Source organism: Furipterus horrens, unplaced genomic scaffold (assembly GCF_987537825.1).
Source record: "Furipterus horrens unplaced genomic scaffold, mFurHor1.1.pri manual_scaffold_11, whole genome shotgun sequence".
Classification (NCBI taxonomy): Eukaryota; Metazoa; Chordata; class Mammalia; order Chiroptera; family Furipteridae; genus Furipterus; species Furipterus horrens.
This window is the reverse complement of record NW_028327181.1, coordinates 92,784,121-92,797,235: the sequence shown is the minus strand read 5'-3', so window position 1 is coordinate 92,797,235 and position 13,115 is coordinate 92,784,121. Positions and strand designations below refer to the sequence as shown.

Below are 13,115 nucleotides of genomic sequence, written 5' to 3'. Positions count from 1 at the left end.
AGTATAAAGTTGGGGTTTTGCGGGGCCCTTCAGAAGTCAGGGCCCAGGGCACATGCCTGGTGCACCCGCCGTTAAATCTGCCTCTGGTGGTATGGCTACTCATTGAAATATTCTAGAAAAAATATATATTCCAAATGCACCATAGGGCAGTAACCATAAGCAAATAAACATATTATGAAGTAAATTCCATGAGAAGTGAATCAATTTTTATTCACAGTAGCAGGCATGTTATCGTGTGCAAAAATATCCTCGCGGCCTATATTCCAGTAAGTATTCCATTAGGTCATTAATTTTAATTTCACTGCAGAACTTGATATTGGTTTTCTTTGTTTTGTGATACCTAATATATTTAACTACAATTTAGGAGCAAACATTGATGACTTTGTACACTCTGTGGAGCATCAGAACATAGCTTTGGAAATAGATGTATCTGGAACTAGTAATGGCGTGGATAATACATCTTATAATGGAGCTATCCTAGTGTCTGGTCACAAAAAGGTATGCTGGTCTCTTTTTAGTAATTTTTCCTAACAGTGTGCAAAGCTAATAAACTATCAATATGCTCAAGCCTTTAATTTAGGAAACACAATGAAAAATAAAGATTGCTTTCATTTATTAGTTAATTGTAGTCATTAGTATGATAAATAATTCATATACCAACACTGTCTGCCAACACAAACTCTGTGCATTAGCGAAATCAATACTCTACAATACCCACTGCCAAGTATAGATATTCTGAAACTTCTGTTTTGTTCTTAAACAATCATAATATTTGACTCTAGCCATTAGACAGACACCGGGTGTCCTGAAAATCAGATACAGCCTATATACATGTTGTGGTTCATTTACACAGTATTTGGTTTTTTGCTGATTATTTAGCACCATTTAAAAAGATGACTTTTAAAAATAAAATACTGAATTTTGACCTCTTTAGAAAAAAAAAATGAAGATTTATGAGAATTTATAACCTTGCGTTTCTTATTTTAGAATTACAGATTTTCATTAGCATGCAATAGCAAAAGACTGAATTGCTTCCCAGTTCTTATGGGTATTGTTAGTAACGGGCTACTTAGAATGGCTAAACCATCAGCATATATCCAAACGAACAGAACTACAATTTTGGGGGTAAGTATATAATCTGAGGAGCTCTCCTCTATCAGGAATCTCCCAGATCATACTTTTACGTGCTGGAATTTTATTCTTATTGAGTAAGCTATTACATGATAAATTAGCATTTGGATTCATGCTAGCTCTGTGGCTTTGGGAAATCAACATGATTTTCAGAACTTCTCTTTTTTTAATGCAAAGTAGAACTAACAAAATATATTTTCAAAGAGAAAGTGAGGAAATGAAATGAAATCACACAGCACTGTGACTAGAAAAATAATAAAAGAAAGGAAAGAGAGAAAAGGTAGAAGCCTTATTATTACTTTTATAAATGCTACAAAAGGAAAAAACTTAGGTCAAATTCAGGCTAGAATTGGAGACTGGTTACATTAGAATGACCTAGTTCCTTGTCAAAAATATTAATTCCTAGGGCCTACTCTAGACCAAAGCAGCTTTCTCATATAGGAAAAAAAATCCTATTTCTGAAAAAAAGCCCAGGTGATTAGACTGTACAGAGCCCTTTAAGTTTGGAAACCAGAATAGCTATCAGAGTGTGTAATTATTCTTTTTGATTATTCCCTAAATATATTTCTTCTTCCTAAGCATTCTTTCGGCATGTATCTTTAACACCGTACAATACCCTGTAGAAAGGATAGGGACTAGAACATGAAAATGTTCCATTTGTTAAATACCTAAATCAGTATCAGAGGTCAAGAAATTATCTATTTCCCACTCAAGTATAAGGTTTTATAATAATATATATGGCTAACAACCATCAATCCATGTGTATATAAAATGGACTGTGTATCCATAATTATTTCACATGCTCCAGAAAGATATTGAATTATTTTCTTACAACATATATGACTGTGTGCTCAGGAAATAAAGATTCCTTTTAATAAGGGTATGTAAGAAACTTAATCTTGAAAGCAAAAAGTTTTAGTCACCCATCAAATATTAATTAATTTTAGAATATAGAGTATGGTTTATTTCGTTCTCTTCCCATATAACTGTGAAGGCTCTTTCAGAGTTCTGGTTTCTGAGGCAGGCTACAATAACTGAGATATTGCCTTGGGTGTTCATCTATAAAAGCATCCTCTTTAGCTGGGGTGAGTGTGATGATAGCAACCAGCTCAATTAACCATATATTTATGTGCCCAGCATCTAACTTCAACATCTCCAGCAATTCATTTTATATTCTATTTAAATTTGCCTACTCGGGCAAGTCATTTCAAACCTTGCTTCTGTCCTACCCAAAGTCAATGGATTTCCCACCAAGTACTGAACCCAGCCCTGGCTGGTTTAGCTCAGTGGATTGAGCGTCGGCCTGCGAGCTAAGTGTCGCTGGTTCGATCTTCCAGTCAGGGTACCTCAGAGAAGGAAAACTCTGACTCCAAAAAACCTCCGCTGCCTTGCGGCATACCTCTTCAGGGGAAAGGCTAAGGGAGTAAACCCCGACAGAAAATCCGGAGCCGGAGTCCCTAAGGCGGTTTGACGTTGTAGTCAACACCGGCAACTCCTGCGGCGCACCTGAACCCAAGCTGTATCGACTCCGTCTTTCCCTTGGACCCTTCAGCTGCGAAGAGAGGGGGGGTCTGCTGCATGGGCAACAGCAGACCCTCCATATTACCCTGCCCAGGCTCTGTAGCTTCAGCGTCATCGCAAGATGTCGATTCAACACGGGAGGAGACAGATACCATGTCACTCCCGAGTCGGACTGCACAGCCATTCTTGGCGGTGCAGATAGACTCTGAAGAAGCTACACCATCGTCTCTCGAGACGGACGGCTGCCGACGACGACGACTGAACCCACTGGACCCTGGCTGGTTTGGCTCAGTGGATTGAGCGTCGGCCTGCGAGCTAAGTGTCGCTGGTTCGATCTTCCAGTCAGGGCACATCAGAGAAGGAAAACTCTGACTCCAAAAAACCTCCGCTGCCTTGCGGCATACCTCTTCAGGGGAAAGGCTAAGGGAGTAAACCCCGACAGAAAATCCGGAGCCGGAGTCCCTAAGGTGGTTTGACGTTGTAGTCAACACCGGCAACTCCTGCGGCGCACCTGAAGCCAAGCTGTATTGACTCCGTCTTTCCCTTGGACCCTTCAGCTGCGAAGAGAGGGGGGGTCTGCTGCATGGGCAACAGCAGACCCTCCATATCACCCTGCCCAGGCTCTGTAGCTTCAGCTTCACTGGAGAGGACACTCCAGATGTCGATTCAACACGGGAGGAGACAGATACCGTGTCACTCCCGAGTCGGACTGCACAGCCATTCTCGGCGGTGCAGATAGACTCTTAAGAAGCTACACCATCGTCTCTCGAGACGGACGGCTGCCGAACGAACTGAACCCACCCCGCATGCAGGCGTTCTGGGAGGATTCTGACAGTAACTTAAATCCCACCCTTCTGTGCAGAGCAAGTGTGTCTCCAACGGCCAGGCTGAAGATGACCAGGCTCTGGTTCTAACTTTTTCAGTAATGTGCTTGCTCAGACTACAACTATGTGAATCATGAAACAATGGGGCCTGTTACTAAGAGGATTTGTGAATATTCTGTCCTTAAAGATGGTTATCAACAGGAGTAGTCCTAGGTGCAAACAAGGACAAAGGTTTTCCTTGGCAGTTTACGTCCCTTCTCGTACCTCCTCTCTACTTTTGAATCCTCAACCAATACTTACCTGGTCTCGGGGTGTGCCTAAAAAGATAACTCACTATCACTGTGCCCATAAAATATGCGATGTGATTTTTGAGTCAAGCTATTATATTTAAAACAATTATAAAGACCAGTTAGAAAACTGAATGTTTCAACTGTGAATTATCATTATTTATTACTTAGCATCAGATTCCATTTAAAAGCCTAATGTGAGAAAAGGAACAGTCTTACTCATATTACTTCCCATAAGTAATTCATTCACCTGCTTTTCATCGCTTTCCTTACCCACAAATGTGTGTATCGCGCTGAAAGTCCAGCTTTAAAACTGGATGCATAGTGAAAGAGTTTGGTAACAAAAAGGGCATCAGGCAGGGTTAGACATAATCTGTTTAATGTTTTTAAAAATGCATGCCAGAAAATGAATTTTGTATTTGTTCATTCAGCTCATTATATTCTTTGTCTTTTCAAAAGGAAATGACTCCTTCATATGCACTCCTGATGCCTTCCGCATTCTGGTGGTTTTTCTCATCCAGCTATGCCCCTTATATTGCCATGGGCAGCATTAGTGATTATAAGGTAACAGTGAGTAACTGAGACTGTCATGACTTTGTATGGGTACATGCTGAAGGCAGTATAATTACAGGATTTTTCACGAGGTTATTTATAAATGTTTAACTGAACAGCAAATTCAGACATAAATCCTAAGTTGTAAAAATAGCAAGTTTTATAAGGGGAAATATAAATGTAGAGATAAATAAATAGACTATACAGAATGATTCCAAGGTTTATATGAGTATGCAAAGAACTGAAAATAAAATAACTTTGAAAAAGAAACACAAAGTTGGAAGGCTTATGCTTCTGACTTCAAAGAATACTCTAGTTGTAGTAACTAAGAATGTGTTATATGAATTAAGGATAATCATATAAATTTGTAAAATGGAATAGACATTTCAGATATAAATCCATATAATCAATTGATTTTCAATAAAAAACTGTCAGGGAATTCAAATGAGGTAGGAGTGGTCTTTTAGGCAGACTGAATAGAAGCAACCTGATACTGTTATGAAAAGAAAAAAAGTTCTCAATATGGTCCTCCCACCATACACAAAATTGTTTTGGAATGATTCATAGGTCTGATGGCAGGCAAATATTTCTTAGGTGGGATGGAGGAAGCATATACCATACAAGAAAACAATATCTTTGTACTTCATCAAAGTTGAAACCATTTGTTTTTGCAAAACACTAAATAAGAAAATAAAAAGCTGTGGGCTTGGAGAAAAATATTCACAATGCATAAATATATAACAAAAGCTTTATGTCAACAACATGAAGAAAACTTAACAACCTGAACAGCCCGAATGTCCATCAAGCTGTGAACTGATCGATTTGGTTATAGTTAGCAATACAAAAGTAGAGACAACTAACCAATTTAGCGGCATAAATGAGATACAGAAGAGTAAACACTGAATTTTTTCATTTGTACGAAGTTCTCGGAAAGGTAAAACTAATCCTTAAAGGCAAAGAACACAGCAGTGGTTTCTTGTAACCAGCAATAAAGGCTCTTGACTGCAAAGGAGCATGGGGAATTTGGTGGGAGGGAGGGAGAGAAATGTTCTATGCTTTGATTATGATTGTGACAGAGTAACATATGCCTTTGTCAACCCTCATTCAACTGTATACTTCATAGGGTACTTTTTATTGTTGGAAAATTATGTTTTTTACAAGTTAGTAAAAAAGAGACTGTTGAAATAAAAGGAAATGATACTTTGAAAATGTTGAGAACTTAGAGAAGTAAAAAGCGCAATGTTTAACTGACTATTTATAAATTTGCACTTCCAGACACTCTTTCGTGAATCCAAATGACTTGTTAATGTGTCTGCAAATTAAAATGCTAAGGCATCTTGTTCAAAGGAGGACTCTGATGCAGTGGTTCTGAAGTGGAGACAAATTTTGAGTAGTAATCATAGGGTGATAGACTCATGTGACTAACCCATGCAGGCCAACTGGAATTAGCTTTACTTACGAACTTCAATAGGATGTCCTTTAATAGCTTCGTTTTGGTAATGTTATTATGCAAAATCCATGAAACCTCATGGAAACAACTCTGCTTACTCCCTAGCATCTTCATCTGTGTCTCTCCCTGCCCAAAGTAATTCTGTTGCCCAAAGAGAGAGAATACTACCCGTGTAATGTTCCCTTTCTTGTGCAGGCTCTCCAGGAATCCAGGGAAAGGCCAGGCACAGTCATCCGTTTTAGCATTAACATACTCCAAACATGAAACTTCACCCGTGGAAGACATGAGCACTGTCTTTCTGCGCGCTGTGGGATGCCCCGGCTTCCCTGTTTCTCCTAACATGGTGGCCGCTGTCTCTCTGTCTCTTTCGGAGTTTCTTCTTTGTCTGTCTCATCTCTAAATTGTGGAAATCCTCAGACCTCAAACCCTGGCTCTAACATTAGATGTCATTTTCTCCCTGGTAAGCTCATCTGATGCTCAGGCATCAAATCCCCTCTACTGTCTGGTCACTCCCCGATTAGATTCTAGCTCAGATCTCTAACTTGTCCTTTTGCCTTCAACGCTGACCCCAAACTGCTTTCTCACATTTCCTACTGGTGGCCTCACTGACTCTCACACTTCACACTTCCAAAACTAAATTTATGATAGTCTTAAATGTGTTTCCCTTCATATTTTCTGTCTCCATAAATGTCAACAGTTATCTTATTGGTAATCTAAAACCATCCTTCATTTCTCTCTGCGCTTCGCCCACATTTGGAGTAGATCACCAAATCCTTTTCAGTTGTACCGAGTGGATCTGTGTGGGGAGACTTTGATATGAATCCTTAAGTCAAATTATTAGAAAGATTTAAAGTATAATCTGTGCCCAAAACCACATCACTGGATAAGTTGTTTTAAAATACGTAACTTAGTTTATTCAGAGGATGACAAGGCATACAAAATACATTTACATTTGTGAAGGAATTTGCATGTATGTACATGTACTTAAATATTTGGATAGGCAATTAATATTTGAATGTGTGCTATGACAAAACTACCCTAATATGTCATCTACTTAGATTAAAAGAATGAAGCAAATATATATATATATTTAAATGCATGTCTGTAAGTACATATTTAAATGCAATACTAGGAAAAAAAGAGTAAGAGCACAGTTCATACTGAGTCAAAAAAGGATCACTCTGATAAAAAGTTAGCTGCTTAGATAAACTACCCCACCCCGACCCATAAGTCATTAACCACTGTTTTGTTTACCCAAGTGTTGATGCCTTGATTATTCTGAGATCTTCCCCGTATCTCCTATCAGGTGTCTGATGAACAATAATGTCGTTCATTAAAGCAGCAAACTGACCCCTTACCTTTGGAACAATTCATATTCTTTGGTCCAAATAACATGTGTGTCCACAATGCAGAATTATTACAAATGAATTTTTGTCTGGATATTTCTTACATAATCCACATTTTCTTAAACCTCAAATTGAAATACCATTTGTATTTTTTTGCTGTCTCCTCATCAGAACAAAGTTTGGTCCCAGCTACGAATTTCGGGGCTCTTCCCTTCGGCTTACTGGTTTGGACAAGCGCTGGTGGATGTGCCCCTGTACTGGCTGATGTTCCTTTTTATGTATTTAATGGACCTCACTTTAAACCTCCCTGAATACATGTTTAGTTCTGTATTTCGGACTATACAAGTAAGTTACAATAGTCATAGCACAAATACCACTGTATGATTTCAGTAGAAACTTGGGAGATGCAAACTGTTTTCATTGATACATTGTCATGAATTATTAATAACTATAAAACCCTGTGCTATGACAATGTTTTGAATCCTAAATGTTTTCCTAGATGGCATTTGCCTTTCACTAAACATAACATTCCTGTTCATTTCAGATCCTAAACTCTATTGGTTATGCCACATCCCTTATCTTCCTTACGTATGTCATTTCATTCATTTTCCGCAAGGGGAGAAAGAATAGTGGCATTTGGTCTTTAGTCTACTTTATGGTAAGTACTTTCTTTGGACATTTGTTTTATATATTTAACACATAAATTTTAAGGCTAATACTTTAAAATTTGCCCTTTGTAGGATAGATTAGTATTACAGGCTAAAATATTTTGAGTTTGCCTTATGTATGGATCCTTTTCAAAATCTGAATCTTTTTCTCTCCCTATTTCTACCATATCTTTCTTTAAAAGTGGCCAAAATTTTTCTAATAATAAAATATTTAATAGGAAAAAACTTGGAAACCATCTGTGTTTTCTTTTCACTGATAAAAAAAATTATCCCAGATGTCTCCATGCAGTTAAACAAATACAGTTACTAGCATAGTTAAAACTAGAAACGACTTCTCTCAATCTCCTAAGAATTCATTCCACAAAGCAACACTTACTTTATCTAAATTAGGAGGAAAAACATGTGTAATCTATAAGCATCTATTCTAATTCCGTGTCATTTCAGAATGTGAAAAAGTAAGTTATTAATTCAACAAACTTATTGTTGGCTTCCAACAATATGTCCAAACTAAGCCTGATAATGGAGAAAAATAGATCATTTCAACACTGAAAGAGCGCTCAGAGGGTAAACAGATGAGTAAACAGCCACTTACTGAAACAGAGAGATAAAGCAAAGATGGTTGAGGTGCCATCCATCTGTAAAAGTCTAAAGCAATTGAGTAACAAAGAGGTCTATGAAAACCAGAAAGAGAGAGAGTCATTCATGAAAGTGAGTGCAGCGATTTCCTCGATGAAGTGAACCCTGAAGAAGAGTAAGATTTCAAGAGCTGGAGAGAAATGATGATGCTGATAGGAAATAAGGATGAGCAGAAACCCAAAGGGGAGAAGGTTCAGGCTAGGAGAAAGACCTAGCTACTGGTAATAATCTGACATGAATATGGATAGAAAGCAAGTTGCAGGCCTGAGCATGCACCTAGGTATGGTGAACACAGTGGTTGGAACCATGACCGGTCTTAAGTGATGTGCTCAAGAATGTATTCTACAGACTGTGGGGAGCCAGGGACATGTATAGTGCAGAAAATAAATATGATCAGAGAAACACTTTTAGGAAGAATATTCTGGAAGCCATAAAAGTGATGGTTTATAGCAGACAGAAATTAGAAGTATCAAAATTTTTAGGAAGACATTACAACTGTTTAGAAAAAAAAGTCTGAGAGTGTCAGATGTACTTAAAACTTTCTTTTATCCCTGAATTTTGTATTTTAGTACTCCTACTAAGCCAGTCCGGGTAATTAAATGCTTAGCATAGTTAACAAAAGTCTCCTTTCATTGTTGCTTTATTCCTATTAGATATCAATTGTATCTCCAATAAAACAATATCCACCATCCTTTCTTCTTTTCTATAATAAAATGCTGTATATATTATATTCTATATTTGTCCAGTGACGTCTCACTCATTATACTCCAGACCAAAGGAATGCAGTTAAGTCACCAAAAGGAAATGTCAGTGGAGATATGCTGATTTCAGCTTGTTTTTTGAGGTTGGAGTGGAGATGAGAAATAGCTCCAAGATGAGCTATCTTAATTTGGAGCCTCCATTGATGTTCAGAGTGGTTAACATGCATATTTGTATTTTCTTTAGGTCAGCATCTTCTGTTCATTTTTAATTATGCTGAGTTTATCTGGACCTTTAATGACATATATTACCATGGTTTTAATACCGCAAAGCACATTAGTTGGCTGTGTGATCTTATCTTGGCGTGTAAGTAATACCACCATCTGTCCCAATGCCATGGAACTTACAACCAATGGGGAAAGCTTGGCTTCAGGTTGGAACTCTGCAGCTTGTTAAATGTGCATGATATTTGAAGCTTTCTACTCCATGGATTCCAGCTGAAGTCCTCCCAGATAGGACAATATATATCCCAGCTGAACTGTAATGGAAGAGTTGGCCCTAACCCATGGGTGGGGCAGAAGGATAGTGGGTGATGAGAAACAGAGCAGCCTTTACACTCAGTCTGGGCTTTCTAGACTCCTGGGTATGTTCAGTTCTAGAAGGAGGCCAATGAAACGTCCCTAATCTTAGGGGTTTCAGGACTCTAGAGAAGCCCTCAATGTGAATAGTCTTTTTTCCTAGCTGACTGATACCCACACTTCTCCAAATGGAAGGAAGGTACAGTATGTGAGTGAAGAGGTATCCATGGGGAAAGGAAAGGAAGGGGCCTTATGAAAGGAGCTGTGGGCACAAGAAGAGGTGTGGAGGTGTGTGTGGTGAGGCTAAGTCCTGCTTCTCTCTCAGTGTTAGGGGACGCTCGCACAGATGCCCAAGATTTTCTTAGCACGTGATGAATAATTGCCAGATTCTACTGCTTTGAATGAAAGCACAATGGCTCACAGACCTTGGGAGGAAGGCAGACAGCCCCTTGCTACCATTTTGGAATGGACACTTAGTCAATACTCTTGGTGAAATCAGGGGGACATGTCAGTAGGGCTGTTCAATGGGCCAATTCACATTGATATGGCTAAAATTCACAAAACAAAACTTTTCCTGCTTAATCATTCTTTCTTTTTGCAGTTTATGTTTTTCGACGATTTCTACAGTGCAGAGCCCTTCCTGTTGGTCCTAATTGTGAGAACACATTCTTCTTTAAAATTTATAATGTATTTTATGAGACTAAACCACCTTAATTTCTATAAACATGGTGAAACTTTTTATTGAGATGGATATATGGGTACTTGTAGTTCTTAAGAGATAAAATATTTGTAAAAATGGAGTATTTTTTATAAAGATCAACTAACCAAATAATATGCTTCCCAATTTTTAAGAACACTGTACAACTAGTGATGAAATGACTTCAAGTAATGGTATGACATAGTTACGTTTGTCTCCTATGTGTCTGTAAACAAGACTGAGAGTGAATTTGATAGTTTCACAATTTGACAAATAGATTATTAGAAATGGGTAATGATGTTGCCAAATGCATCTTTGTAGAAGTCCAATTATTTCTAATTCACTTGTAATTTGAAATTATTTCCTTTCGTGTTCTAATTGTGCATCTCTTTATTCCTAGCCTGTCTTTCATTTTATCGTCTTATTTTTTATTCTTCGATGTCTGGAATGGAAGTTTGGAAAGAAATCAACGAGAAAGGATCCCTTCTTTAGGTTGGAAAAAATCAAATTGGATTCTTTCACTTCAGTGATCCATATTTTAAAAGATTTTTCATGCATAAATGAATTCATTAACAAAGAAGTGCCAAGTGCTAGAATAGGTTGAGGTAGAAACCATGTGTCAATACAAATAATAGGGATCTAGGTACCTAAATCAAAGATTATAAATAATAAACAGACCTGGAACATTGAATATTAAGGACTCTCTCTGACAGTGTGTGGTGGAACACTAGGCACGGTTACATGTGGCTAGTTCAGTTTAAACTGCAGTTAATTTGAATTGATCAGCAGTTGAAGGAATGCTGTCAGTCCAGAAAGAAAGAATAAAATGATCGATAGGTCAAAGGCAGCAGTAACTGTGTTCTTCTCCTGTGGTCGTAAGAAGTCCAAGTGGTTCAGTTATCAATGGAACTTAAACCCTGAGATCTTTTGTGCACCATTCAAGGACACCGCCATAAGCATCTTATCTCCTCTCTCCCACACCACATCAGTTTTATCATTAACTATCATAGATCGTTGGATGGGAGACCTCCAAGATTAAAGAAAACTTTTAAGAAATCTTCTAAGATCAGTATGGGAGAGTAGGTTGAAGGAAGTGAGAACAGAATAAGATTATATTCTAAGTATGTAAGACAGAATAAGAATGGAGAAGGATGAATCTGGCACATTCCAAAGAAATGGCCAAGCTTAATAGGAGATCAAGCATCTTACTTGTATTGGTGGGCACGAGGGGGCATCCTGATTTCAAATATTCTGACCTTATCGCCCTATGAAAATATAACAATGCCAACATGCTGGTGTCAAAGCTAGACTGCCCAGAAAAAAATTTTTTCTTTAAGCTACGATAGTAAAATTCTTTGTCATAGACTATTGATATTTAAAAATAATGTTTCTGTAGGGAAGTAGAATAAAAGATATATAAGAAGGAGTGGCCAATAAATATTGTACTACCATTGACAGAAGAAGGAGGCTGTGAAGGAGGGAAGATTCACTCTATCAAAAGGAGTTTATGATGGTTTATTAATTACCCAATCTTTTCAAGTATAAGATTTAGAGAATGCAATATGCGTTTTTTCTATTTTATTTATTTTTAGAGACAGGGGAAGGGAAGGAGAGAGGAAGAGAGAGAAGTATCAATGTTTGATTGCCTCTCCCATGCCCCTAACTGGGGACCTGGCCCGCAGCCAAGGCATGTGCCCCACCTGGGAATTGAACTGGCAACCCTTTGGTTCACAGGCCAGTGCTCAATGTACTGAGCCACACCAGCCAGGGCTGCAGTCTTATTGATACAAAGATGAAAACACAAAATCAATTATTAATGGATGGTGTTGATTCCCAGGATTTCTCCAAGAAGCAGCAATGTATGCCAAAACCTAGAAGAGCCAGGAGAGGAGGATGAAGATGTTCAGCTGGAAAGAGAGAGAACAGCAAATGCTTTGAATTCCACAAACTTTGAAGAGGTAAGAAACATACAAAGTAGTTATTTCATCAAATAATACATATGTTTATCAGTTAAAGGGGCCTGTCTATAATTCTCAAATGATTCTGAGTTTCTCTAATTCACACAAATTAGTATTGTAACTTTATTTTAACAGGTATTCATTGTTTTTACATCTAAATATGGGTGGGTCAGTTGGTTGGAGTGTTATCCCATACACCAAAAGGTTATAGGTTCAAACCCCAGCCAGGGTGTATACAAGGGGGAAATGATCAGTGTTTCTCTCTCTCTCCCTCTCTGTCTCTCTGTCTGTCTGTTTGTCTGTCTGTCTGTCTGTCTCTCTCTCTCTCCCCCCCTCCCTATTATCAATAAACATATCCTCAGGTAAGAATTTTTTAAAAAAGAGTCATATTAACTTGCTTTGTCATTCTTAGAATAAAAAACAGAATGTGGAGTTCATTTGAAATTACAGAAGCCAAGAAACAACTTGTGATTTTTAGAAACTGAGCAAAGTGATGCAGATCACTTCTACTTGGACAAAATACACTGCACCGAAATTCGGGGCAAAGTCCAGTCCACATATGTTGAGGGTGACTTGATGCTTCTCCAAATGTTTTTGCTTATTTTCTGAGATGGGCTGGCTGCGTAAAATACAGTCAGACCTCTGAACACTTTGGTTCTCAACCAAGTTGTTCAAGGGAAAAAAATGTCTCAGTGGTCTAACAAAACTTTGACTCTGATTCTTGACCCTTGACCTGACAACTCTTTCATGCCAATACCTGTGTGATCA

At 38.1% G+C, this 13,115-nt stretch overlaps 1 protein-coding gene across 1 annotated transcript in view; it reads left to right on the top strand.

Moving 5' to 3' along the window:
• The window catches only part of LOC149998868 (ABC-type organic anion transporter ABCA8-like), a 65,361-nt gene that overhangs the window by 40,554 nt on the left and 11,692 nt on the right, over nt 1-13,115 (top strand). Inside the window, exons 21-29 of the mRNA XM_090257310.1 lie at nt 365-498; nt 988-1,125; nt 4,223-4,327; nt 7,283-7,456; nt 7,656-7,769; nt 9,361-9,480; nt 10,294-10,347; nt 10,790-10,881; nt 12,227-12,347. Coding sequence (XP_090113436.1) covers nt 365-498; nt 988-1,125; nt 4,223-4,327; nt 7,283-7,456; nt 7,656-7,769; nt 9,361-9,480; nt 10,294-10,347; nt 10,790-10,881; nt 12,227-12,347 — 1,052 coding nt within the window. The remainder of the gene's footprint in view (nt 1-364; nt 499-987; nt 1,126-4,222; nt 4,328-7,282; nt 7,457-7,655; nt 7,770-9,360; nt 9,481-10,293; nt 10,348-10,789; nt 10,882-12,226; nt 12,348-13,115) is intronic.